General features: G+C 40.6%; 1 protein-coding gene across 5 annotated transcripts; it reads left to right on the top strand.

Moving 5' to 3' along the window:
* Positions 1-1,438: 1,438 nt before the first annotated feature.
* nsd2 (nuclear receptor binding SET domain protein 2) lies at positions 1,439-26,989 on the top strand. Of its 5 annotated transcripts, none has more exons than XM_062042378.1 (22): positions 1,439-1,653; positions 2,732-3,364; positions 4,414-4,576; positions 4,662-4,825; positions 4,996-5,322; positions 7,647-7,791; positions 10,692-10,771; positions 10,865-10,952; positions 11,019-11,134; positions 11,204-11,293; positions 11,362-11,488; positions 11,568-11,768; positions 11,850-12,029; positions 18,346-18,502; positions 18,568-18,770; positions 20,680-20,783; positions 20,855-21,124; positions 21,185-21,301; positions 21,502-21,643; positions 23,497-23,603; positions 26,279-26,474; positions 26,541-26,989. In XM_062042378.1, the coding sequence occupies exons 2-22, from the start codon at positions 2,756-2,758 to the stop codon at positions 26,813-26,815; spliced, it is 3,861 nt and encodes a 1,286-aa protein (XP_061898362.1). In that variant the 5' UTR covers positions 1,439-1,653; positions 2,732-2,755; the 3' UTR covers positions 26,816-26,989. The 5 variants fall into 5 exon arrangements, with proteins under 5 accessions (XP_061898362.1, XP_061898367.1, XP_061898365.1 ...); XM_062042383.1 differs by lacking the exon at positions 1,439-1,653 and adding an exon at positions 1,736-1,757; XM_062042381.1 differs by lacking the exon at positions 1,439-1,653 and adding an exon at positions 1,749-1,881.
* The last annotated feature ends 803 nt before the right edge of the window (positions 26,990-27,792 follow it).

Here is a 27,792-nt window from a genome sequence, read left to right as displayed (position 1 = left end):
CATTTGTTTATTTGTGTTTTACCTTAAGAGGTCCCCAAACATTTTGACTTGGGGGTCACATTGGGTTAAAAAATTATATATATATATATATATATATATATATATATATATATATATATATATATATATATATATATATATATATATATATATATATATATATATATATATATATATGCTCCAGTAACTTTTGTATACTGTGGAAAACAATAAATATAACCAATTTTTAATAAAGTCAAATAAAAATTAGGCAACAAGAGAAGTATTCCACACTTCTCTTTTGAAAAGTAAATATGTACAGCCGATATGGGCATCTACATCATTAATATGATTTGCCTGAACGGCTGGACAAAACAGGTTATATATATATTTTTTTACTTGGTACGTGCCGCAGGCCGGGTTGTGGACGCTGGCGGGCCGGATCCGGCCCACGGCTGTAGTTTGGGGATCCCTGCCTTAAATATTTATGCTTTTCCGTGACAAACCCCAAGGATATGACGACCCGATGAGGAAGACTTCAACCACAGTTGTATTTAACACATTTTTCCACAAAAACACAAAATAGTTGACATTTACTATCATCAGTGTCAAATGTCTATCAAACTTTTGCTGGATACTGGGCAAAAATAGTCAGTATTAACACACATGTATTAGTACTCATTGTGTATTTGACATATAATACTCTAGTGCAGTGGTTCTCAAATGGGGGTACGCGTACCCCTGGGGGTACTTGAAGGTATGCCAAGGGGTACGTGAGATTTTTTAAAAAATGTCTGTCAAAAAGAACTGTGAAAAGAAATGCAACAATGCAATATTCAGAGTTGACAGCTAGATTTTTTGTGGACATGTTCCATAAATATTGATATTAAAGATTTATTTTTTTGTGAAGAAATGTTTAGAATTAAGTTAATGAATCCAGATGGATCTCTATTACAATCACCAAAGAGGGCACTTTAATAAGTTGATGATTACTTCTATGTGTAGAAATCTTTATTTATAATTGAATCACTTATTTATTTTTTAACAAGTTTTTAGTTATTTTTATATCTTTTTTTCCAAATAGTTCAAGAAAGACCACAACAAATGTTCAATATTTTGCACTGTTATACAATTGAATAAATCAAAAACTGATGACATAGTGCTGTATTTTACTTCTTTATCTCTTTTTTTCAACAAAAAATGCTTTGCTCTGATTAGGGGGTACTTGAATTAAAAAAATGTTCACAGGGGGTACATCACTGAAAAAGGTTGAGAACCACTGCTCTAGTGAGCAACAATGATTAACAAATAATAAAAACACTTTCTTGACGATGTGACATGATTGTAATGTTTTCTGATTTTACTGTTACAAAAACGCATCACGCAAAACGCAAGAATGTGTTATGTAATGTGTACCTCTAAATGGAGCGAAAGGGGTGCCACGAGCCCCGGAGGTGGGCGACTCCTTACGGTTGGTTTTTTTGAAAGCACCGGCCGTGCGCTGCGACTGCGAGCTTTCGACCAATCAGAAGTGAGCATTTTTCGCGCTGGTCGGCCTCACAGTTTGAGTTACCCGCAAAAGCCTTTTGATTCCACTTGAATGAAATCCTCCGATTTCCAGGATGGATTATAAGAGCACTTTTTCCAATTGACGACCGAGTGGACGTCCGGCAGGTAAACCCCTAGACGCTGTGTTTTGTCTTGTTGTCAAGGCCGCGGATGGAGACCTTTGTGGACTTTTTTAAGAGTACACTTGCCCGGGCCGACCATCCATTTTGGTGAGCTAGCCACAATGCTACCTAGCTGATGCTAACGCTGTTTTTGAATGAGCTTCGGTGGCTAGCGGGTTAGCATGTTCGAAGCTAGCTGTCATGGCGCCGACAAAAGAGACGATTCTAACCGGTAAATATTCCAGAGTTTATCAGTCGTTTAACCAGATGTATTGGACTGCGTGATAGTATTGTTTCCGGTAAACCAGGACCTCAGTTATTTCGCATTAAGCCGTCATATGGCGGTTTTTGTGTATTTGCTGGTTAGTAATGGCTGACGGCGGTGAGCAAAGTGTGGTTGAAGATAATCGATGACTTCTTGTCAAGACACTGTATCTGCTTCATATGATAGCAGTATAGCACATGGTTTATTATGACATGGTAAAGTTGGTCATTTTAAAGTACTATAGTTAATAGAGAGGTAAAAAGTTTTAGGTAAGGGCGCTTGTTAGCTGGGCAGTCGATTAAGGACTATACTTTTCCGCTGTTGAATGTCATGTGTGTTGGAGAGATCGGAGAGGGTTAGCGACAGTAGCCTTTATATTCGTGGCTGTGTTCCAATAGGAGTTCGCGGACTTGTCAGCTGCTCCCATTTCCGCGGCTTTTTCAGCCGGTGATGCGCTGCTTCTCTTCGCCCTCATTGGGCATCGCTGCACACGGCGCCTGCCTCCTCCATACTCCTTCCATGCCCCTACCGCAGCCTGCCGCTAACTGCTAGCTCTTCCTTTCTCCAGGGGGAACTTGGAAGTGTCCGCGGTAAGAGGGTAATTAGGTTATCCATCATGTTACTATGTATGCATGCTAGTAAGCTTACGGGTAATCTTCTTTTTGCCAAAACCTACCCTTATTTGGTGCTTTTGTGTCATATAGTCGCAGGTAAGCATTGGGAACATTATGTGGCAGGTGTAGCTTTGACGCTTTCTTTTAAGAAAGAGTGACATTTTTAACATGTTAAACATTTTGTACTGTGTGTCATTTGTCAGAGAGTATACAAGCTGTTGAATGAAATGGACAGCAAAGGGAGCTCCCTGCCATCGATGCCCGAACCAGCCAGCCCCGTAAGCATGAAGCAGCCGCCCGAGTCCCTCGCCGTGCACAAAGCTCGGGGGGACATGAGTGTGGACCCGTCAATGCTAATGGACCAAGCCGCCGCCCAGCTGGCCGCCACTTTGCAGGACAGCGTGCTCCAGAAGATGTCCAACCACACTCACAATAACCACGGCCATGAGACGCTCAAAGACCTCACCTCCCTCGTCCTCAACGGGGACCAGGACGCCATACCCAAGCTGTGCGCTGCAGAGACGCCCACCCTTAAAGGTGCCGAATCCCCGCCTTTCAGTGGCACCCACCAGCTCACCTGCAGTCCGCACGGCGATCCGGAACTGAAGGTAACCATACCCCAGGTGGTCCAGGCACCTCTCTTGGAGCCGTGCTCCGCCGGCGGGACCAGTTTGTCTGCCGGTGTTGAAGGTACGATGTCTGCACCAGAGCAAAGACAGGAAGCAAAGAGGGGTAGGGGGAGGCCTTCCCAGCCTAAACCTCAACCCAGACTAGGTTCCTCTGGCGCACTTGAAGAGACACTCGGCTTTGATCCTGTTTGCAAGGCAGGAGATGAGGTTGGTTTCTATAGGTTGTATTCTGTCGCATGAGTTTTCAGCGGAAGTAAACAAAGTGGTGGGCCACAAAACTCACATGGCTACTCTGCAGCAAACAGAATACGACGCAAGGGGCATAGATCTTACCACTAAAGGCCGATACGAGCAAAAAAATCAAACTATGAAATGGAATCTATACCCTTACTTTATAAAAACAAAGATTTGTCGAGTGGTTGCATTTCATGATTTAACTTCACATCTACAGCCATGTTTGTTGCTGTTTACGAGTACACCTTTCCCCCCCCCCCATCTTTATCAAAATATAAGTATAATTTCAACGTGTATGTGCTGAAAGAGTCATTTGTGATTGCTGCCTTTGGTAAAAACATAACTCTTTTAGGTTTTGATCACATTTGATTTATTTTATTTAGACTCGCCGAGTTGGTGCTTTACGAAACACTTGTAGCAAATGTGTGTTTTTAGAAATACAAATAATATCAAGATAAGACTTAAATGGGAAATACTGAACGTTAAAAGTATATCAAACAAACCTTTAACAATAGTGTTCACTCCAAACTTGTGCATTATTTGACGCTGCTCCCTTGGACTGGAGTGTTGGCTACTTTTCTCTTTGTCATTTTGTAAAATCTTGCACTCTTCCGCCCTTTCTAAAAAACCTCTCGAGAAACTCTGAAAAAAACGTTAATCCTTTTCGCGATTTAAACTATTCGTACAGCCGAAAACAAACGCAAGGCTTTTTTTTCTTTGAGAAAAGTTAAACGGCGCATGGTACCCATTGAGAAGACAGTTAGATTGACCACCACGCATATTTAGTGTGACGTGAGTAAAATCCAAGCAACTGTTGCATTCAAGAGTAGCGCACAGTGGACGCCCTGAACTTTTCTATCTTCACGTAGCATTTTAGGACTGCTGATTGTCATGCACATGCAAAAAGTAGTTCTACTGCTGCAAGTAACTGTTACTAGCACCTGTTACACGAGCAGATGATGCTAACACGCAGGTTGCTTCTTAATTTTGAACGTGAGAAAAATGTTCCTTTCCCGTTCCAGCCTGCTGTCATCTGTCAGTCATTAGCGGACACCCCAAAAGTGTTTCCAATGCAGAGAAGATTCTCTGTAGGCGATGTGGTTTGGACTAAGGTGTCAGGATACCCCTGGTGGCCCTGCATCGTGACCACAGACCCTAAATTCAACCATCACTTCAAACTCAACGGTGAGTTCCCCCTCTCGACTGTCTTAAAAGGCAACGTAGTGACTTTTTAAGCATCTACCTCGACTACTCTGATTTTGTTTGACAGGTAAAAGTAGATCAGGCCTCATTTACCATGTACAATATTTTGGAGATGCCCCAGAGAGGGGCTACATTTTTGAGAAAAACATGGTGTCCTTTGCTGGGGAGGACCAGTACCAAGAGCTCAGCCTGCACAACAACCAGCCGGCGTCCTGTGTCATCCACAAAAAGGTACCAAGACTTGTAGAGGATGTTCCGTTGTGCAACATAGAGAAACTTAAGTTCCTTAACATTTGTTAAACAAGGTTTCTTAAATTTTAAAAATTTTCCTTGAATGCAATCTTCTACAATGTGCCACTCGTTGCATGATCCGTGAGTTAGCAGTTGCCTTGTGTGTCCAGACGCTTCAGTCGGTTCCCCGTATGCTGCGGCCTCAGTGGAAGATGGGCGTGATCCAGGCCACGGAGGCCCTTGTCATGACGCTAGATGACCGCTTAGCCACCTTTACCTTTGTGTACGATGACAGCGGTCCTCACCTAAATCCCTGCATCCTGGACAAGCTGAAGCCAGAACCAGGTATGGAGGCAGAGACCCGCTTGCTGCTGGGCTCATTGGCCCAGCTCACAGCAGCCTCCCAGTCCAGAGACGGCACTTTCATGGGGACCAACACGCAAACGACCGCGGTTAAGCAAGGAGAATGGCTTGATGGACTTCAAACACTCCCACAGGTTGGAAAATACTTCTTGTCAATTTAATTAACACTCTGATTGTCAACTTGGCCTTGACAATGTAAGTAAAAAATCATTGTTTAGTTGCTTATAGGGGTACACGATAAATATTGGACTGATAATTGTCAAGCCGATATGAGAAATGATAATGCTATACTCGTGATGGGCGATTATTTGATTGTGGTCAATGATTGCGATAAATGAAATGTTTGTTAGAAGATACTGCAGTTGTAAACAGTAGTGAAGCATCGATGATCGGTATAATCCTGTACGGAACAATCAACCTTTATCGACCGTGATCATGTGTGTGTATTTTTGTATGTTTGCGTGTGTGTTTGTGAAAATGTTTGTGTCAGTGTGTGCGCGACCTCCCGTTCCACCGCTGCAAAAGTCAGGTTCGTCTCAATGTTCAATCAGCATTGTGCCTCTTCCCCTTACACAGCTGGAAGTGCAACCCAGAATAATAAAATAAAGAAATATATCTAACACAAGCATAGAAGTTGAAACACAACATTGAGAAGGAACAGCAACTTTAGCGACAGACTTTAGTCTCACTGTAGCACACAGTAGTCCTGCCTGAATGTGGTCTCGCAGGCAGCCAGGCACAGAATGTCTTTGTGACTGAACTACTGTATTGGTCCCGACTGGGAGAATAAACACACCCACTAATTTAATCAGAAAAGGGCATTTTAATGTCTAAATATTTTGAATCGGACGTTTTGTTCAGGTGTCTGCAAAGATTCAACTCCTCTGATACAACATGTACTAAAAAACTCTGCAGGCAGACACTTTGTGTTCAAATCAGTTTTGAGTTTGTGGATAAAAACATTTTGCTCCTAAACTAATCATAAACTTTGTTTTATGTGTTGGTACACATTATTTTACAGTACCTCAATTTCAAAATTCACTTTAATGTACTTTTATTAAACATAGGCTACAGTAACTGAGTTAAAAAAAAAAAATCTGGGTCACCGTTTGCCAAAGCACTGGTGAGAAGCACTGATGTATACAAGTAATTAAACAGTACAAATAATAATTCACCATTTGAAAGTGTTGTTTAGTAAATGTTCACTTGAAATAAAAGTCTTATAGTGGTCAATAAACCAATTATACTTTTACTGCAGAATGTTTGTGATGACTAGCAAAAAAAAAAAAAACAACAACTTTGAGAGGAAAAAAAAGTTGTTCTCTTTACATCCCTCATAAAACATTCCAAAAACGAAGCGAAACTATGGCCCTAAAACCAGTTAGAACGTAGCGTGGGTTACCTTTACCGTTGCACCTGTAGTAAACACAAATATATACAGTATAAACAAAATGACAGTTGTGCATATATTACCTCCATCAAACATTGCGGTAATGTCTATTACAAGATACTGCAGTAATAAACACTAGAGATGCAACACTACTCGGTATAATTCTGCACGGGACATTACGCCTTTAATTTTAAAAAAAAATCCAATGAAATAAAAAAATTGATTGTGATAATTTTTTTTGCCATATTGCACAGACCTATTAAAAAAATAATTTAGTGAGGTGAAATTACACGAAAGTGGGTTAAGAAAAATGGTGTAGATTGTGTGGGACTTATTTCCTGTTTCGTAGGAAATCTACATTTTAAAAATAGTAGCTATAAAGAAGTGTTCTGTATTTGTCTTGAAAAGTAGAACATTTGTCTGTTTCAGCCTTAAAAAAATTGTGCATCCAAGTTGTTGCAACACTGAGCCCTCCTGCTGTGTTGCCTTATTCTCTGGTAGACAAGCTGTGCTAAAAAGTGGCACAAAATCTATTTGTGTCGGTCCTAATTTATTTATGGCAGGTCACCATAAATAAAAATGAATGTACAGACGACTGTGCTCATACATATAGATTGGTCAGATGTAGTCTGGATCTGACCAATCTTAGTCTATAAGCGGGAACTGATGAAGCCTACCTGATGAGAGGGGAAATGTCTTCCAAGACAAACCAAACAGTCTCGTTGCAATCGATTGATTACCCTGAGATGACAATGAACTGGATGAATGAGAACATTCATAGACAACGTACAGACAATGATTTTTTTTGAATATCTGAGGTTGTTGGGCAACACGTCACATGTGCCGTCCAATCCAGGCACATCTTCATGCATACAATTAACAGAAAGCACATTTTGATCTGCTGACACAATTGCAAGTATACATGTTAACCTTGCCTTACTTCCTGGTAATCTTCTTCAAACTTTTGGTCTGGACCAGAGTACAAGTGTGAAGGCACTTGTACTCTGGTCCAGAAGGCAACAATCACTCTGCCACTTACAGTAAACGCCTGAATGATTTACGTCATAGGATCACATGGTGCTGGGATCAGTCGTACATCTCAAGAAGAAGCGAAGGCCCAGACAACCTCAACCCCGTTTACAGACGAACAGGAGGAGGAAACCAGCCAACAGAACCAAAGTGGCAGATGGTTCACTTTCAGGTTCAGCTCCAGGTCAGTGGAAAAGTTTGTTCAGGAACGTAGTTCCTTTTATTAAAGATATTGTGTTTACAGAACAGCATCTGTTCATGCAGAGGAACACTCGCATTAAGTCAAAAATATTTATTTTGAATAAGGGGTTACTTTTTAGTCTAGACATGGGTGTCGTTTACATTTTAACCGATACCAGTACCAAATTGGTAGTTTTTAAAACAGCGACGATGCGTCCAAGCCAGTACTTAAAAAATGGAAAACATGCAAATTATGTAAAAAAAAAAAAAAGCCTTTTACTTTTTTGGATTTGTGTGACATTCGAGTTGAACAGGCTAGAAATTTAAATACTTCCAAAATATAGGTAAAAGAAGTGCATTCAAATATTAGAAATAAAACCCACAACAAATTGTCATAGTTATTGGACAAAACCAGCAGCAATACAGAACATGATTGTGCAAACAACCAACTCATTGGTGTTGCATAGTGTAATTGTAATCATTGTGAGGTTTTGTGAATGTGCTCTGTTCACTGTAACCGTCATTGGTGCATAATAAGGAAGTGCTGTGTTGTTGTGGTTACGGCCTAGTTCTGCGGCGCTAGCGGTGTTTTGAGGGCTGCTGTTGGCGGGTTAAGGTCAGCAATAATGTTTAGGAAGAGTGTCAAACTGTGCTTATCGAAACGCTACATTACTTACAATAAGTTTATTTCACAATATCACCGCCAAGCACTTGTTGCAGGTGGCTGAGCCTGCATTCATTTAGAACCAAAATGAGGCACTGATAGCTGCTACTCTTTGTAAGGATTGTTCTGGTTACTACCGTTTACGTTGGCACCAGTGCTATTATTGAACCGGGTTTGGGTAAACCATTTCTATTTACTTACTTCTTTGATGAAAACGTGTGAAATGTAACTGTGGAGGAGCAATTTCACTACAGCTCTGCTGTGGGCAAGCCCGACATTCATTTGTGAAATTCTAATGTAGCGGAGCCATCTCACTCAAGTCTGTCACAATGCGCTCATGCATATGTGTGTGTTTGTGTTTTTAAACCCCACCCCTCCAAAGCTGTCAACCAGGGTTATTCAACTGGCCACTGCAGAGAATGCTGACTCTTAGGAATATCAGGCATGTGAAATGTCCGCGAAAATGCAGAAATCTTTCACAAACTATCACTTCTGTGTTTTTTTTTAATGAAAAATCAAAGAATTAGGATCTAAACAAAATGTTTTTGAACGCTCGCCTTAGCTGTTAATCATTGCCGAAACGCCGTGCTGAATTGCAGGACCGGGAGACGATAGGGGGCGCCGAAACAAACTGGCTAGTTAGTATTATCAATGGGGGTGTAACGGTACACAAAAATTTCGGTTCGGTATGTAACTCGGTTTAGAGGTCATGGTTCGGTTCATTTTCGGTACAGTAAGAAATCAACAAAATATAAATTTTTTGGTTTTTTATTTACTAAATTTGCAAAATCTTCCACCAAAAATATTTTTCTTAGTGGAATATTTGATGTGAAGTAATCGGAACCTTGGATAGGTCAATAATTCATAATAACATTGATGTTGATTCAATATTATGTTTTGAGCAATGACAGTTTGAAACAAAAAAAAAACAGCTTTGTTTTATTAGTCAACATTGCAACTTTTTCTAAATTACATTTCACCTTTAAGCTTTTTTATTTCACTTTTGTTATGTTTTTGTTTATTTTAATAGTATTTTTAGAATGTGCCGTGGGCCTTTAAAACATTAGCTGTGGGCCGCAAATGGCCTCCGGGGCACACTTTTGACACCCCTGCTATAGATAATAAAAAATTAAATCTGATAAATCTATGGCATGCGTGTTTATCATAACTCTCTCACTCTCTCTGTCTCTGTCTCTGCCCCTCCCTCACGAATGCTGCTGCGTGCACAATTAGTTTTGTTTTTAACCCCTTCTTAACCCTGAACGTACATTGTTAATACACGCAACCATAACTCAAAATGCCGAGCATTTGAGGCATTTAAGAAACTCTGATAGACTGACCATACGTCCTCTTTTCACCGGGCATGTCCTCTTTTGCGGAGCTGTCAGGGCGGAGTTTCTTAAATGCCTCAAATGTCCGGCATTTTGAGTATTGTTTACACAACGTGCAGTACGCTACTTAATATGTCCGTGTGGAAACTCGTTCGGTACACCTCCGCATCGAACCGAAACCCCCGTACCGAAACGGTTCGATACAAATACACATACCGTTACACCCCTAATTATCAAGTTAGCTTACTTGTTGTTGCCTGTGTTCGCTCTCCAAGCCACAACGTCAACGGGTTTCGACTTTGCTGCTAATCCTATTTGGATGAATAGGATCCAAACACTGTTAGTCCGAACCATAGAAGAAGGTATATTTATACGTGACGGATGGAAACAGAGGTCAAAACACCGGAAGTATATTTTACCCGAGGGGTCGTGGCTACTGGATAGCGTTGCCAAATGGGAAACGTTTTGAGTTATTTGCATGCATGTTATAGAATTTTACATTACATTTGTTATGTAATGTAAATTTGTTTGTTAATGTTTAACTATTTAAAAAAAATAAAATTCTGTGGTACCTTACATGGTACATGTAAGTGTCAAAAAGACAGCCAAAAGAGGTTGGTAGATGACAATAAATCTAAAGGTAAAATGTAGTGTAAAGATGCACCCAATTGCAGGAAATGGAGTCTTGATTTTCAAAATGTTCTTTCGGGGCTTGCATGGCAGCACTTTGTGTCGATATAAATGTTCCTCTTTTTCGTCAGTTTTCCTCTGGAATATACAAATTAAGAATTCCCCCACCCTCGGCCTTTGGGTTTCTAGAAACGTGGCCCCCAAAACTATTGAATTGCCCTGCTGTAAAGTCAAGGAAACGCTGCATGGGGTTTTAAATGTAATACTGTGTGGTTTTAGCAAAGAGAAGATCGAAGCAGATAAGGACAACTGCGTTAGACGTGAACAAAAATCAGCAGCCCAAAAGGAGGCGAAAAAATGTGAGTTTTTACACCATCTGCTGGGCTTTTGTTGTAAAGATATCATCAGTGCAATGAGCTGGGGAATGTACATTAAATCACATATGTCCACAGTCCGCGTCAGAGGGAGCTGATGAGAAGCCGAAGAAGAGGAGGAGGAAGATTGACAAAGAAGTAAAAACGTCTAATGTGCCTCTTGCAGGTAAACGACAATCATTCCATCAGCAGGTGGATTTTGCTTAACAATCAAAATGTCCCTCTCGCTCAGACGTGCACGAAGCAGAGAAACAAAAGCAGCGGAGAAAGCGAGTGCAGAATGGAGAGAATCCCAGCGAAGCCTCAAAGGCGAAAAAGAGGCGCTTGTCACTGTGTCCCGAACTTGAGGTGAGACCTTGTCCAGTTGGGGGAATGTGCCGTCCCGCGGAGATGAACTCGTCTATCCTCGCTGTTTAGGGCTCTGGAAGTGAAGGATGTCCTGATTCTCCAAGTGACAGCCTGGACGGGATGAAGAAGGGCGATCGCAAGAAGGAGTTTGTCTGCCAGGTGGGTCTTTTACTCAAGAAACAGTTTCATCACATAAGAGAGTTTTTTTATACGCGGGTTCTCTGCAGTTGTGTGAGCAGGCCGGCGAGGACCTGTTGCCGTGTGAAGGCCAGTGCTGTGGGATGTTTCACGTCCGCTGCCTGAGTGAAAACTTCAAAGCAGACGACAAGCTTGTGTGTCAGGAGTGCAGCACACGTAAGCACATCCTCAATTGTAAACACATCACGTAGTTGTATTGTCCTGTTCAAGTGTTTCTCCTTCATTTCTCTGTCAGGTGCCCACTCGTGTTTCACGTGTAAGCGCTCAGACGGTGAGGTGCGTCGCTGCCACGTGGCCAACTGTGGCAAATTTTACCATGAAGCGTGTGCCCGCCTCAGCCCCCTCACTGTGTTCGACAACAAGGGCTTCCGCTGCCCGCTGCACACCTGCCTCAGCTGCCACTATGGCTGCAGCACGCAGCACAAGTCCACTAAAGGTGAGGCGCCCTGGGCCGCAGCGCTGTCGCCGCACTTGGCACGCGCTCTTGACTAACACGTGCCCTGCTTGTGTGCTGCAGGGCGGCTGATGCGTTGCCTGCGCTGCCCCGTCGCCTACCACGTCGGCGATTTGTGCGTCGCCGCAGGCAGCGAGATGGTCACCAACACGGCCATCGTCTGCACCAACCACTTCCACGCCAAGAAAGGCTACAGCCACCACAGTCACGTCAATGTCAGCTGGTGCTTTGTCTGCTCCAAAGGTAAAGCTTTGTACAAAACCCTTTCTATAAGGTCCCGCACACCCTGAGTCGTACGAAAACCAAAGCGATTTTCTTTCCCATAACATGATGCAAATCCAGTTACCGTATTTTTCGGAGTATAAGTCGCACCGGCCGAAAATGCATAATAAAGAAGGAAAAATACATATATAAGTCGCACTGGAGTATAAGTTGCATTTTTTGGGGAAATTCATTTGATAAAATCCAACACCAAGAATAGACATTTGACAGGCAATTTAAAATAAATAAAGAATAGTGAACAACAGGCTGAATAAGTGTACGTTATATGACTCATAATAACCAAGTGAGAACGTGCCTGGTATGTTAACGTAACATATTATGGTAAGAGTCATTCAAATAACTACAACATATAGAACATGCTATACGTTTACCAAACAATCTGTCACTCCTAATCGCTAAATCCGATGAAATCTTATACGTCTAGTCTCTTACGTGAATGAGCTAAATAATAATATTTGATATTTTACGGTAATGTGTTAATAATTTCACACATTAGTCGCTCCTGAGTATAAGCCGCACCCCCGGCCAAACTATGAAAAAAACTGCGACTTATAGTCCGAAAAATACGGTACTCTATTGTTGGGTTGACCTGTATCAGGCCTCTAATTTGAACTTTTTAAGGTCAAGGCAAGTGTTGCCTTAAAGGAGGGCTCATATTTTAGGGCACCAAGGCAAGTTAGAAAGGCACCAAGGCAAACAATATTTTCTTTCGAGGCAGGGGCCTCCAAAGCGCATATATATATGTGAACATTTCTTACCATGGTTATTATTATCGCAGTAATTTTAAATGTGCTCAAAATTTTCTAAAACTACTTATACTGAAATTCTTTACCAAATTTTTATTTTTTATTTTTTAAACACACACATTCAAAATGTATATATGTACCTCAAGTAGAAAACTGAATGTGCATATGAAAGCAACACAAGCATTATAAACAAAGTAATATGGCAGAAACAAAATAATACTATAAATAAATACAAATAAATGTGAAAAATCCGCAAGATCGCATCTTATGGATATAAGACGTAACTGCACTTTTTGTCCATATAGATATAAATAGTGTTAATATATGAGGTCAAGTCTTATACATAGGACTGCACTATTATGGACAAAATAATAATTAAGATTATTTTGATCAATATTGAAATCACGATTATTAATCATGACTATTCACTATGTTTGGTAAAACAGTGTTGGGGTGTGAACGCGACGCCATCATATAATTTGTAATACCTAATAAAAATGCTCTACATTCTGGATCTATATATTTAAAGACAAATATTTGTGTTTTTGTACATTAATAGTATCAGAGTGTCAGATTTTTTATTACATGATGCCTTTATCTCTAGTTTTACATTTTCATCGAGAGAGGTATTTTTTAAGTTATGTACATTTACATGCACTAATGTGTGTACATGTACACGCTGTATCAGAACAGATCCATTGAGAGTTTGAGTAGAAATATGTTATATAGGTATTATACACCATAAAACATTAACAAAAGGCTATGTCACATGAATGGTTTTTAAAGTAATTAATTTGTGGAATGAAAAAAAAACAAGTAATGTAAAAAAAACATGGTGTTTACTTTTTGATAACAATATAAAAGACAAAGCAGTTTGGCTAATGAAGATTTAGTCAAATAAACAAGCTTTGTTCTTCAACAACCATCATGTACTTCAGTGCAACAGTTTGGCCAACAAAAATAAAGAGGCGTGACACCTCACATCTAACACACAATCTTTGTGCCTCTCCGACAACTCAGCCAGCATTCAATTCGATGAGATGACAAAACATTTGAGCTAGTATTGATGTTATCGGAACACTAACAAAGTTAGCAGTTAAATAAAGGAGGAGTGAACATCCCAGTAAACAAACTACAAACTTTATAAACAAGTTGTAACAATGTTCACGACACATCGCTTGCAGCATGGTAACTCTCAGTCCCAGCAGCTGACGGAAGGATTCCAGCTGCACGTTCAAAATGAAACTGCAACATCAAATATTGTTCTCCTCCTTGCGCTCTTAATCGCACACCGAGACTCCACAGAAGTAGAAGCGATTGAAACGAAGCGATCGGCTACGTTAGCTCGGAGTAGGACTGGGCGATATGCCCTTTTTTTAATATCTCGATATTTTTAGGCCATATCGCGATACACGATATATATCTCGATTATTTGCCTTAGCCTTGAATGAACACTTGATGCATATAATCACACCAGTATGATGATTCTATGTGTCTACATTAAAACATTCATGTTCATACTGCATTAATATACGCTCATTTTAAAGTTTCATGCAGAGAGGGAAATCACAACTAAGTCAATTGACCAACACTGTATTTATTAAACAGTTATTAAGCAGTGGCTAGGCTAAGCCACAGCGCCTCAAATGTTATCTTTTTTTTTGTAAACTGAATTTAATAGGAAAAACATGAAAAAACAAATATTTTCTGTCATTTCAAAACAGAACGTGCAAGATTGTCAGAGACATTTTAAAACAAGCTATTAGTGCACTTTTGTGCATGATGTCTTCAAGATGACAAATCAAAACAACACTAAATTAAAGTGCACTTTTTGTACAGAACGCCACTACAATAGTTTAAAACAAATAAAGTGCTCTTCTGTGCATGATGTCACACAAGATATTTCAATAACTGTAAAATAAAAATTAGCTGCATAATAGGAAATCAAATTGTGTACGTCCTTCGCTATGTGGTAGGTTCCGGCGGATGTTATCTACTTATGTCGTGGACTATTTTTTTCATACGGTGTTGATGTGGAAATGGTTGCCTCTGCATTTTGTTGGTGTGGCACCGAACGGAGATGTTGACATGCGCAGTAAGCACTCTTCATTCTCGAGCGGGTGACTTTTCAAATGATGCTACATATTAGCAGTAATGCTACTTTTTGTAGCAACGCTTTCGCCCCACACTTGACAAATTACGGTTGTCTGTTCGACATATTCCCACTTGAAGCCAAACCACTGCCAGACGATGGACCCTGTGCTGTTTTTCTTAGGAATGAATTCTTCCTTAATTTGTTACCAGATTCGCACCTTCTTTTCTCGTATTACCACTCGCACTACAGCTAACTTTAGCCATGCTGCTACCTCTCTGCTCCGCGAGGGCGTATACGTATGTGACGTATGTAAGAAGGTGCGCTTGTTTAAGTCTCTGTGAGAAGTAGAGACTAGAAAGAGTGAGAAGAGCCTGTAGTGTAATGCCTGCAGCTAAAAGCAACTGCGTGAGAACGTATACTCGAATATCACGATATAGTCATTTTCTATATCGCACAGAGACAAACGCGCGATATATCGAGTATATCGATATATCGCCCAGCCCTAGCTCGGAGGGAACATTTTCAAAACAAAGTTCATGGAGTCGCCACCATGTCTCCCGAGCCGAACGGCTCAAGTGCGCATGCGCAGACGCTGCCGCGCTTCAGTGTTCAGGAAGTAAGCAGTTGCCTAAAATGCATTACTAAAAGACGGCTTTTCGGTAGATAAAAATGTTAAATGGTGTTACTAACGGTCTGGAATTTTACCGCTGTCTATCATTATACTCCATTAACAAGTAAAAAGTCAAGAGTGGTCACGGCATGTTGTTGCCGTAAATGTTGGTCAATTTTTAGGGCATTGCAGCAAATGACGAGGGCGGTCGCGGCGAATCCCGCAGTTAAAATTCGAGCCCTGCTGTATACCGGTACTAATAAAGCACTGTATTTACGTCATTAAGTCCTAGAAGCCGCAAGAGGGCGGGATATAACGTTTAAAATATATTGGAGAATTGGGGCCCTCTAGGCATCTGTGTAAATGTTGCAAACAGCCCCTTTAAAACCTCAAAGTCGATTAAAGTATTTGTTATTAAAAAAAAAAAATCACAAAATTTGAGTGTGAGTATGGGTTATTTTTGAGCACATTCAACAATACCGCCATAATAATGATAACCGTGGTAGTTTTTGGTCACAATAACCACGTTATGAAATGTTCATATTGTTACATCTCTAGCAGCGCTGCCACTAACGATTATTTTGATAGTCGATTAGTCAACGATTATCTTAAAAATTAGTCGATTAATTAGATAATTAAGCATACGTATATTTAATGGATCTAATTTTTCCATCAAATTCTAAATGCAGCTTAAGTTATTTTAAAGGCCTACTGAAATGAATTTTTTTTATTTAAACGGGGATAGCAGATCTATTCTATGTGTCATACTTGATCATTTTGCGATATTGCCCTATTTTTGCTGAAAAGATTTAGTATAGAACAACAACGATAAAGATCGCAACTTTTGGTATCTGATAAAAAAAAAGGCTTGCCCCTACCGGAAGTAGCGTGACGTAGTCAATTGAACATATACGCAAAGTTCCCTATTGTTTACAATGATGGCCGCATGAAGTGAGAGAGATTCGGACCGAGAAAGCGACAATTTCCCCATTAATTTGAGCGAGGATGAAAGATTTGTGGATGAGTAAAGTGCAAGTGAAGGACTAGTGGGGAGTGGATGCGATTCAGATAGGGAAGATGCTGTGAGAGCCGGGGGTGACCTGATATTTAGCTGCGAATGACTACAACAGTAAATAAACACAAGACATATATATACTCTATTAGCCACAACACAACCAGGCTTATATTTAATATGCCACAAATTAATCCTGCATAAAAACACCTACGTGTTTGTTATGCTAGCTCCTAGCTCCTATGCTAGCTCCTAGCTCCATAGAACACGCCAATACAATTCAAACACCTGATCAACACACACAATCACTCAGCCCAAAAGACCGTTCACCTAACCCAAGGTTCATAAAGCTTATATATTTAACCAAAGTTACGTACGTGACGCGCACGTACGGTCAAGAGATCAAATGTTTGGAAGCCAAAGCTGCATAATCACGGTAGCACGTCTGCGTCTTTGTCATCCAAATCAAAGTAATCCTGGTAAGAGTCTGTGTTGTCCCAGTTCTCTACAGGCGTCTGTGTATCAAAGTCAAAAGTCCTCCTGGTTAGAGTCTCTGTTATCAGAGTTCTTCGGTCTTGACTGCATATTTCGGGAATGTAAACAAAGAAACACCGCCGGCTGTGTTGTGTTGCTGCTGACTTCCTTCGCAAAATACGTCCGCTTTGCACCGAGAACTTTCTTCTTTGCTTGCTCAGCTTCTTTCTCCATAATGCAATGAACATAATTGCAACAGATTCACCAACACAGATGTCCAGAATGAGATGAAAACAGCTATTTCGTATATGGCTTCAATGTACCCGTGTTCCCCGGGCTACGTCACGCGCATACGTCATCCTCAGAGGCGTTTCGAACCGGAAGTTTAGCGGCAAATTTAAAATTGCACTTTATAAGTTAACCCGGCCGTATTGGCATGTGTTGCAATGTTAAGATTTCATCATTGATGTATAAACTATCAGACTGCGTGGTCGGTAGTAGTGGGTTTCAGTAGGTCTTTAAGCATGTGCTTACGAACAACAAAGATGACTAATTCATTCATAAATATTTATTTATACTGTAACTGTGCTGCTTATTCAGCTGTTACAAAAATGTAAATGACTATTTAAATGTTGACCATTTAAATGAAAGGAAAGGCAAAGTGCTAAAAGAAACAATTAACCTTGTTTATGGATTTTAAAAAAAAAACTGTTAAAATGGCAACAATAAAAACAAACAAAACGAAATTTAGTGATGCATTTAGTGATGTTTAAAAAGCTGCACATTGATATAGTGACTATTGATTAAGTCTTGGCAGTTTTAGCTCTCTAATAGAATCAATGTGTAGAAGTCTATCTTGAATTGATGTAGACAACGTTTAGCTGGCTGACTTTGGCTAAAATTATAGATTAAAGTTATTTTTCACACAACTTCATCTCACCCTTGTTAGCTAGCTAGCAAGGTAAAAGACATGTCTCTGCTTCAAATGCTGCCGTATTACAGATGCACTGCCATAAAAACAAGGTCCGTTTTGCAAAATGAGCGAGGTATTCATGTTTTTAACAAGAATAAGAGGAAATATCCTCACGCTTTACATGTTATCACTGACCATATTTTTGCCAGTGTTCACTTCCGCCCGTAAATACACGAGTGACGACTATTGTCGACAAATAGAATTGTCGACTATTAATTGCAGCCCTAATCTCTAATCGTACGGTATGAAAAACGTTTGATGAACATTTTTGCTAAGACTGAATCGTACAGAAAGTGGGCCATACAAAAACCGAGTTAGCGCTGTATTGAAAAAGTAAAAGTATAAAAGTGCTTTGTTTGCGGTGCAGGAGGGCAGCTGCTGTGCTGTGAGTCTTGTCCCGCCGCTTTCCACCCTGACTGCCTGAACATCGCCATGCCTGATGGGAGCTGGTTCTGCAACGACTGCCGGGCTGGCAAGAAGCCCAAATACAGAGACATCATCTGGGTCAAACTGGGAACTTACAGGTCAGACGTGCACACAAAAATTTCAGTACTGAACGTTCCCACTCTGGTGTCCTTGTCCTCCTCAGATGGTGGCCTGCGGAAATCCAGCATCCCAGAAACATCCCCACCAACATCCAGCACCTTCGCCACGAGATCGGAGAGTTCCCCGTCTTCTTCTTTGGCTCGAAAGACTACTTCTGGACCCATCAGGGACGAGTGTTTCCCTACATGGAGGGCGACAGAGGCAGCAAGTACCAGAGGACCGGCATCGGGAAAGTCTTTAAGACTGGTAAAGATCTAGTCGCCCAGATGGAATACATCTGATCCTGTGGCAATGCTCTGGTCAAGGGCTATTCAACTAAATGGGTCTCGTAAAGGGGCCCTATTATACTCCTCTTTGGCCCTTTTGTCTGTAATCGAGCAGCTCCACATGATGAACCCCTTCCGGTCTGGGACTCTTAACATTTTCACAAGTATTTCATCCAAGGCTACCCTTTCTTGTTGTCCCTGGAAGTACTTGTCCATCGGAACCTCAACCTACAAGCACATTGCGTTCCATGACTCAGCTTGTAACTCAAAACACTCGTATCTCAAAGCAGCCTCGGCCAATGAAATCAATTTAATTTGTGCATGGCCCTCCCAAAATACCACAATTTGAAGTTGCAACTTGCCTTTTAAAAAAATAAATATTGCACGCAAACCATTACAATAGCACGTACTAAAAACATGTAATAATATTGTACAGAGCAGTGGTTCTCAAACTGTGGTACGCCAAATAATCACTCAATTAAAAATCTTCAACCAGTGTTATGGATTAAACTTTGTGTAATGTTACAGTGACCAAAATTACTAAATTTACTTGTTAAATAAAACCTCTGCCATGTTTTTAATGAATACTGTAGCCTACTATGCTACTGTATTTTAATATTGGTCATTAGGGTGGTACTTGGGGAACCAAGTGTTTTCTGAGGTGGTACCGTGGTACTTGTTGAAAAACAACAAGTTATTGTGATATTAAGAAAATCTTGATCTAACCACTGTCGTATCGACAATAGACTGATAATTTACTTGGTATTGTTACTAGGTCTGTGAATCTTTGGGCACCACTCGATTCCTTTCGATTCTTGGCAGTAACGATTCGATTCAGAATGGATTCTTGATTCGAAATTGGGTGCCAGTTCTGTGATTAACTACATTCAGCTGTGATCAATGTCTTTATTATTTAAAAGAAAACTGTTTTTGTTTGATAAAAATTGTACCCAAACATTTACTAAAGTGGACAGATTTTTGGAAAAAAATTAAAATTGAAAACAATTTTTTTTTTTATTGATAAAGAATCGTTACAAATAAGAATCACGTTTAGGTTGAAAATCTTTTTATTTATTTTTTCGACACTTCTAATTGTTATTTGTATCAGTCCGCCAGCCTTTCTTGAACGTAAGTTCAAGAGCTCTAGCTTAGCGGTTAGCATATGTGTAGTGTGGTATGTTTTTAGCTATTCCTCGTCGTTTTTAAGAAGAAGTATTTATTTGCCGCCATGATTGCTGATTTAGAAGCAACTTTGCTGCACTCTAGAGGAATCGGTTAGTGAGAACGCTACAGTGCACTGAAGACGCGTTCGGTCGCTTTTCTCTGTCAAATTTGCGTGACACAGCTAGAATGTGTCTTCAACATCACAATATAACGATAACATTAAAAGCTACATCGTTAGCAAAATGGATGCATATTTTCATAAAGCTGGTTTGCATGCTGACATCTGGGTTTGTCGAGTCAGGACTCAGCTGCAGCTTCCCAATAGTTTTATGGATAAATGTTGTCGTTTGACCGTACGTGGCTGCATGCCACTGAGGCTAGCTGCAGCTTGCTGGGTAGGCTGCTAACATGTCGGGACATTCTTCTAACGGTTTGTTTTCTCCAATTTAGTCATCCACTTTCTTAGTTCTAATGGTTGGACGGCAGGATTGTGTCGATCTCTGAGCGGCGCTCAAACGTGCACGTCAACTGTCTAACCCAAACTTAAGTTAGTTTTATGTGTGCACGAGGCAGGGCCAGTAACGTCTAACAATATTTGCACTCTTTATTTCTCAAAGAGAGACCACTAGTATATCGGAAAGTACCGGGAAGTGAAGGTACACCTAAGTTGTAGTTTGGAATAGAAAGAGTTTTGGATCAAATGTTTCCTCCTTTGCTTTTCTCAGCTCTGATGGAGGCTGAAGCTCGATTTAAGAGTATGAAAATGAAGCTGGAGGCCAAGGAAGCCCAGGCCCAAAACCGCAAGCCGCCGCCGTACAAGTCCATCAAGGTGTGACGTGGGAGCGACACGCGCTCTTTGCCGCCGAACTGCTCCTCACTGCGTGTCCTCTCCTTCCTCAGGTCAACAAACCCGTGGGCAAGGTCCAGGTCTACGCCGCCGACATCGCCGAGATCCCCAAGTGTAACTGCAAGCCGTCGGTAGACCGGCCCTGCGGCTTTGAGTCAGAGTGTTTGAACCGCATGCTGCAGTACGAGTGCCACCCCCAGGTGTGTCCAAGCGGGCAGCGCTGCTGTAACCAGGACTTCACCAAACGCCGCTACCCAGAGACCAAGATCATCAAGACCCCCGGCAAGGGCTGGGGCTTGATCTCACTGCGGGACATCAAGAAGGTGAGCAGAGACGCGGAGCGGCGGCATCGCAGATGTCTTAACGCGGCGTTTGTCCCACAGGGCGAGTTTGTCAACGAGTACATCGGCGAGCTGGTAGACGAGGACGAATGCAGGGCGAGGATCAAGTACGCGCACGAGAACAACATCACAGACTTCTACATGCTCACCATCGACAAGGTCTGTGGTCATTTGACGCCGTGCTCCTCGGTGCATTCAGGCGCTGCATGCTCAGCAGCGCCTCCCCCGCCGGGAGCGACATGACTGGTACTGCATTGGGAGTGTTGCAGGACAGTGCACTGCAGCGTCACAGTCAGCAGTACAACAAACGTACACCGCCGTCACCGCAGGATATTAACGCTTCGTCTTCTTCCTCAAAGGACCGAATCATCGACGCCGGTCCGAAAGGAAACTTCTCTCGCTTCATGAACCACAGCTGTCAGCCTAACTGCGAGACGCAGAAGTGGACCGTCAACGGCGACACACGGGTCGGCTTGTTCGCCGTCTGCGACATCCCATCAGGTCTTTGCACTCAAAATCTAAATCATATTATCCTGCCGACGATAGAGCTTTTAATACTATCGTGATAATGCATGTTGATGACACTAGCTGGGTCAAGCAAATTTGACGAAGAAAAGCGAACAAACGCGTGTCCTCTCCTCCCTCAGGTCAGCTGTTTCTAAATCAGCAATCACGTCGGCAAATAAATACTTCTTCTTCCAGACGACGAGAACTAGCTAAACATGCTACACCACACACCGTAGGAGGAAATGCTAACCGCTAACTGCTAAGCTATAGCTCTTGAACAGAGTGATACAAATATGGACAGTAACGATACCAAGTCAATCATCAGTGTATGGTCAATACTACAGTGGTTAGATCGATATTTTTTATCATCACAAAATGTTTAGTCGTTGTTTATAATCTCTGGACTTTAAGGGCAAAAACCAAATGATTCAAATCAGAGCCATTAGTAGGAAATATTTAATTGATATTGTTGCATTCTGTTTTGACTGATTCTAATTGTGATCAAACATTCAATCGTTCAAAGATGTCCAACATGTGAAGTGTCAGCATCGATATGACCAACACTATCACTACTCTGTATCGGATCGATGCCCACATGTGCAGTATCGGCCCAAACTAAAGTACAGTGTCCAAACAAGAGAAGAATAAGTGAGAATTACGTTTGAACAGAATTGTAGGTAGGAAGTAAGCAGCTATGAACAAGTAGAAGAATGATAGAAATTGATACAACCGCATTGAATGTAATGTGTAGAAATTAGGGAAATAACTACAAAAGTACACTTTATTCACTCACCGTGTTGCAAAAAAGGTCAGTTAGAATAATACAAAATGTTGCATATAGAGAACACTCAAACACTTAATTTATGGAATTTAAAATATTGACATTTGAATGATATAGTGAATCTGCAAATAGCTAAAATGATATACAAAGCAAAATATAACTTGCTAGCCAAGAATTTTCAACACTTTTTCTTAACAAAATCTAACTTAAAACACTTGTACGCACGTACAACACTTAAGACCTTCAGCATGTCAGTATATTGAATTAAATGATGGATTGGATTCATAAATGATAATAAATGGGTTATACTTGTATAGCGCTTTTCTACCTTCAAGGTACTCAAAGCGCTTTGACAGTATTTCCACATTCACCCATTCACACACACATTCACACACTGATGGCTTGAGCTGCCATGCAAGGCGCTAACCAGCAGCCATCAGGAGCAAGGGTGAAGTGTCTTGCCCAAGGACACAACGGACGTGACTAGGATGGTAGAAGGTGGGGATTGAACCCCAGTAACCAGCAACGATATGTCTTCACAAAGAAGAAGAATCCTGATAGACATTTTGAATCTTATTAAAAAAGGACATATTTACTATACACTTTGAACCATAATTATTTATGACAACTTTAATTATTGCCTATTTATGTATTTAATCGTTCTTCATTTACTCATGCATTTCTTCATAGTTGTCTTACAAACGGAGTACAAATAAAACTGGGTTAGGTTTAAGTAAACTCTGCTTCTTCCTACTCCTTTTCGGACATGCTGTAATAAGAATATGTGAAGTATGACATTGTAATAATAGTGTGGATGTTGAAGATAAACTGACCATTCCCAAATGGGGATGTTTCTAAAATCGTTTACATACAAAATACTATTTATCGTGCTTTACATAGCCTTGGAGGAAGTATCTGGGGAGAGGGAAGTTTGGGCTTGGGCTGCTGCCCCCGCCACCTGGCCTCGGATAAGCAGAAGAAGACAGATGGATGTATCGTTCAAATATACATCGTGTTGTAGATTTTGCCGTGTGATTCCACCAGCAAACAAATGTTCTTGTGGCAGGAACCGAGCTGACCTTCAACTACAACTTGGACTGTCTGGGCAACGAGAAGACGGTGTGTCGCTGCGGCGCTCCCAACTGCAGCGGCTTCCTGGGAGATCGACCCAAGGTAAAGGAAAACAGCCCATCAAAATACTGCTGCCTACTTTTTGTCAGTGTCATTTAAGATGCAGTTGTCACGTTTGCAAAAACATGAAAATACAAAACTTGCCTGAGAAAATCTATGGTGAGTAAATAGTTGATTGAAATAAAAGTCTGACATTTATCTGACAAATATCTTCCAAATTGATCGCTTCGCACTTTTTCCACTCACCGACTTCCTCTTCCTGATCGAGTCGGGCCAATCACGGCGTTTACTCACATTGTCCGTCACTTCCTACGCTAATTTCACGAAAGAATGATCTCACCTTGTTCTAACGTGCTTTTTCTTTTAACGACACCTTTTTCACATCTTCAGGACATTTTGAAGAGAAACGCTCATACCCAAAATCTTTTGTAGTGAAGAGCTGGACCTTCAAAATTCATCACTTTTTTATTATTTGTCACAGGACAATAATACGGTTTATGTAAGTCAATTATTTTTTAAATGCTGCACACCTACATTCATAACAAGCATCAAATGGATTTTGAGAATATTAAGGCCTTTAAAAAGCATTAAAAGACCTTAAAAAGAATGTCCAGAGGCATGACAAATGTCATTCAATATAACAAAACATACAACAGTCATTACAAATGTCATTAAATATAACAAAACATACAACAGTCATTACAAATGTCATTAAATATAACAAAACAATCCAACCCACAGTTTTTTTGTAATTGGGGTAAACTGCACTTCAAGATGTTTAATACTCAGTGAAGTGCAGTTTTTGCTAACAAATATTGATATTTTATTTTGATATTTTTTTACCTTTTTAAAATAATGCACCTTCCAATGACATACGTGCTACAGTAATGAAAAATACCTTTAAATGTCATTATTGATTGTTATTAGGGATGTCCGATAATGGCTTTTTTGCCGATATCCGATATTGTCCAACTCTTACTTACCGATACCGATATCAACCGATATATCCAGTCGTGGAATTAACACATTATTATGTCTAATTTGGAAAACCAGGTATGGTGAAGATAAGGTCCTTTTTTTTAAATAATAATAAAATAAGATAAATAAATTAAAAACATTTTCTTGAATTAAAAAGAAAGTAAAACAATATAAAAATAGTTACTCAGAAACTAGTAATTAATGAAAATGAGTAAAATTAACTGTTAAAGGTTAGTACTATTAGTGGACCAGCAGCACGCACAATCATGTGTGCTTACGGACTGTGTCCCTTGCAGACTGTATTGATATATATTGATATATAATGTAGGAACCAGAATATTAATAACAGAAACAAACAACCCTTTTGTGTGAATGAGTGTAAATGGGTTGGTGCACTAATTGTAAGTGTATCTTGTGTTTTTTATGTTGATTTAATTAAAAAAAAACAAAAAAAAACGATTCCGATAAAAAAATAAACACATACCGATAATTTCCGATATTACATTTTAAAGCATTTATCGGCCGATAATATCGGCAGGCCGATATTATCAGACATCTCTAATTGTTATTATTATGTTATAATGGCATTCATGCTTAATTTGGGAACAGTTAATGTTCAACATTATAGTCAAATGGTGAGGGGATCATTTGTGTCTTTATTGTAAACGTTTTTTTACACAAATATATCACTTTTTATAGTAGACTTTTTTACATTAAATTATGCTGATGGCTTCATTGTAAAAAAAGTTGTTGGCAGAATGCTTGTATAAAAACTCAGTGTTTCAAAATTTAGCGTGTACAAAATCAGTCTAGAAAAATCAAGTGTTAAGTATACAAAAACTGTTTGAACATTTTTATGCACTGGATTATAAAACACTTGATTTTTAATGTTAAAAAATTCAGTGTTAAAACATTTTGCGTACAAAAACTGTTTAAAAATTCTGTGTTTTAAAATATTCAGTGTTAAAAAACGGTTTTTTTAATACCCTACATGTTTATACAGTGTATTAAAATTCAGTGCATAAAAAAAAAATCAGTGTTAAAAAAATTAAGTGTATAAAAATTGAGCGTTAAAATATTTAATGTATAAACATTTGCTGCTTCCTACTTCCAGTAAATTAAGACTGAAGCAATCGATCCTGTCTTGGAACCAGAATTTTTTTTTAAAAACACTGAATTTGTATACTATACTTTTTTTTTTTTTTAAACAGTGAATTTTTAAATATAAGTGTTTTGCTAACTGATTATTTTCCGTTGCACATAAAAATCATAAAATAAAAAGCCTCCAAACTTTGCAGAACTTCACTTTCCACAATAATGGAAACACTGAATGTTTAGAAACGGAAAGAAAAAGAAGTGGGGGTAACTAGATTAATTTTTTAACCAATTAACACTAGGCCACTACTCAGTGGCCTAGTGGTTAGTGTCCCCCCCGAGATCGGTAGGTTGTAAGTTCAAACCACGGCCGAGTCATAACAAAGATTATAAAAATGGGACCCATTACCTCCCTGCTTGGCACTCAGCATCAAGGGTTGGAATTGGGGGTTAAATTACCAAAATGATTCCCGGGATGTCAAATGCAGAGGACAAATTTCACCACACCTAGTGTGTGTGTGACAATCATTGGTACTTAAACTTTAACTTTAACACTGCTGCGCCTTCTTATTCTCTGGCAGATTGCTTGTGTTGTGTTTATTAGCGAGGGCTAACGTGTTTGTGGCGGCACCTCACCTCCGCAGAACTCAAGCGGAGCCGCGGCCGAGCCCAAAGGCAAAAGGCTGAAGCGCAAGTGCAGGAAGAGGCGAGCGGAGGGCAAGAAGTCGGACGACGAGTGTTTCCGCTGCGGCGACGGAGGCCAGCTGGTGATCTGCGGCAAGAAGACGTGCACCAAGGCGTTCCACCTGTCCTGCCTCAACCTCTCCAAGAGGCCCTTCGGTGAGCACCCTAACACAGCGTCTTTAACGCCAGGCTGCATGTTTGACACTCTCCATGCTGTCTCAGGTCGCTGGGATTGTCCTTGGCACCACTGCGACGTCTGCGGCAAGAACTCTGACGCCTTCTGCCAGCTGTGCCCCAACTCCTTCTGCAAAGCCCACCAGGAGGGGGCGCTACGCCCGTGTCCGCCCGCCAGCCAACTCTGCTGCATGGAGCACGATGAGCAGGAGGCACGCCTCAAGCTGGACCAGGCCGCCGCCACCCTGTCCGCCAAGGCCGGCAGGGCGCGCGGCGGCGAGGCGAAGGGCAAGCGCTCCAGGAGGAAAGCGGCCGAAGCCTAAGCGACCTTCCAGAAAACTCCATGGAATGAAAAAAGTCTTCGTCCAACTTCTTCAGGTTCTTCTTTTTCTTCCTGCACTGAACTAACTTCCTGTGGCGACGCTGCAGACAACAAACCACCACCAAAATGCCTTTTTCTTTTTTAAACGTCATAAAGTCAAAGTGCTGCCATCTTGGATCAGGCCCCGCTCCTTCTTCCTCCAGCATACTTTCAAAGCATGTTATTTATGTGCAGAATTGTCATGATTCATAACCTGCTGTTGAAAGTGCATCTGTGCTGCTATGACAAGAAATACCCAACCAGGAAGTTTAGTCAGATAAAAGACCAAAACCTCTCCAACACGTTGCCAAATGTATTTTATTAACTCTAATATATAGTTTAAATAGTAAATATATGTGATGTTTTGGTGTAGCTTGCATCCCATGCTTGCCTTTTATTTATATATATATATATACATATATATATATATATATATAATTTACATGTTAGGTTATGTTGTGCTCAGTTTTATTTGAGGCAATAGCTGGTATTATTGGGAAGGGGGCGGGGCTGCCCTGTGACGAAACACTACTGAGACGTTCAAAGGCTCAACCAAGAAATGTTTGTTCCATATTCAGAGTCGTCTTTTTAAAACGACACCAACGAGCTTTGAGACATTTTTAAACAGCCTCTTCGGGTCGATTTTTGTCTTGATGTCACTTCTGATTTATTTTGTGATGTCACCATAGTCACGTAAAAATATAGCTTTTTAAATTCAAAATCATTGGGTTGTTCAGCACCCCCCGCGACCCCGAAAGGGACAAGCGGTAGAAAATGGATGGATTGGTTGTTCTCTTCTCTTCCAAAGTCATCTTTAAATTGTAGGACTAGCGTCAAATGAGCATTATCCGTTTTCCCAGGGTGCATGAACGCATCATCGTTCTGCGCGGGAAGTTTTCTTTTGCTAGCTAACGATCGTCACGCGAACTAACCTACTCC

Source organism: Entelurus aequoreus, linkage group LG03 (assembly GCF_033978785.1).
Source record: "Entelurus aequoreus isolate RoL-2023_Sb linkage group LG03, RoL_Eaeq_v1.1, whole genome shotgun sequence".
In the NCBI taxonomy this organism is placed as follows: Eukaryota; Metazoa; Chordata; class Actinopteri; order Syngnathiformes; family Syngnathidae; genus Entelurus; species Entelurus aequoreus.
Note: the sequence above shows the minus strand (reverse complement) of the source record. Positions and strands in the feature narration are given on the sequence as shown.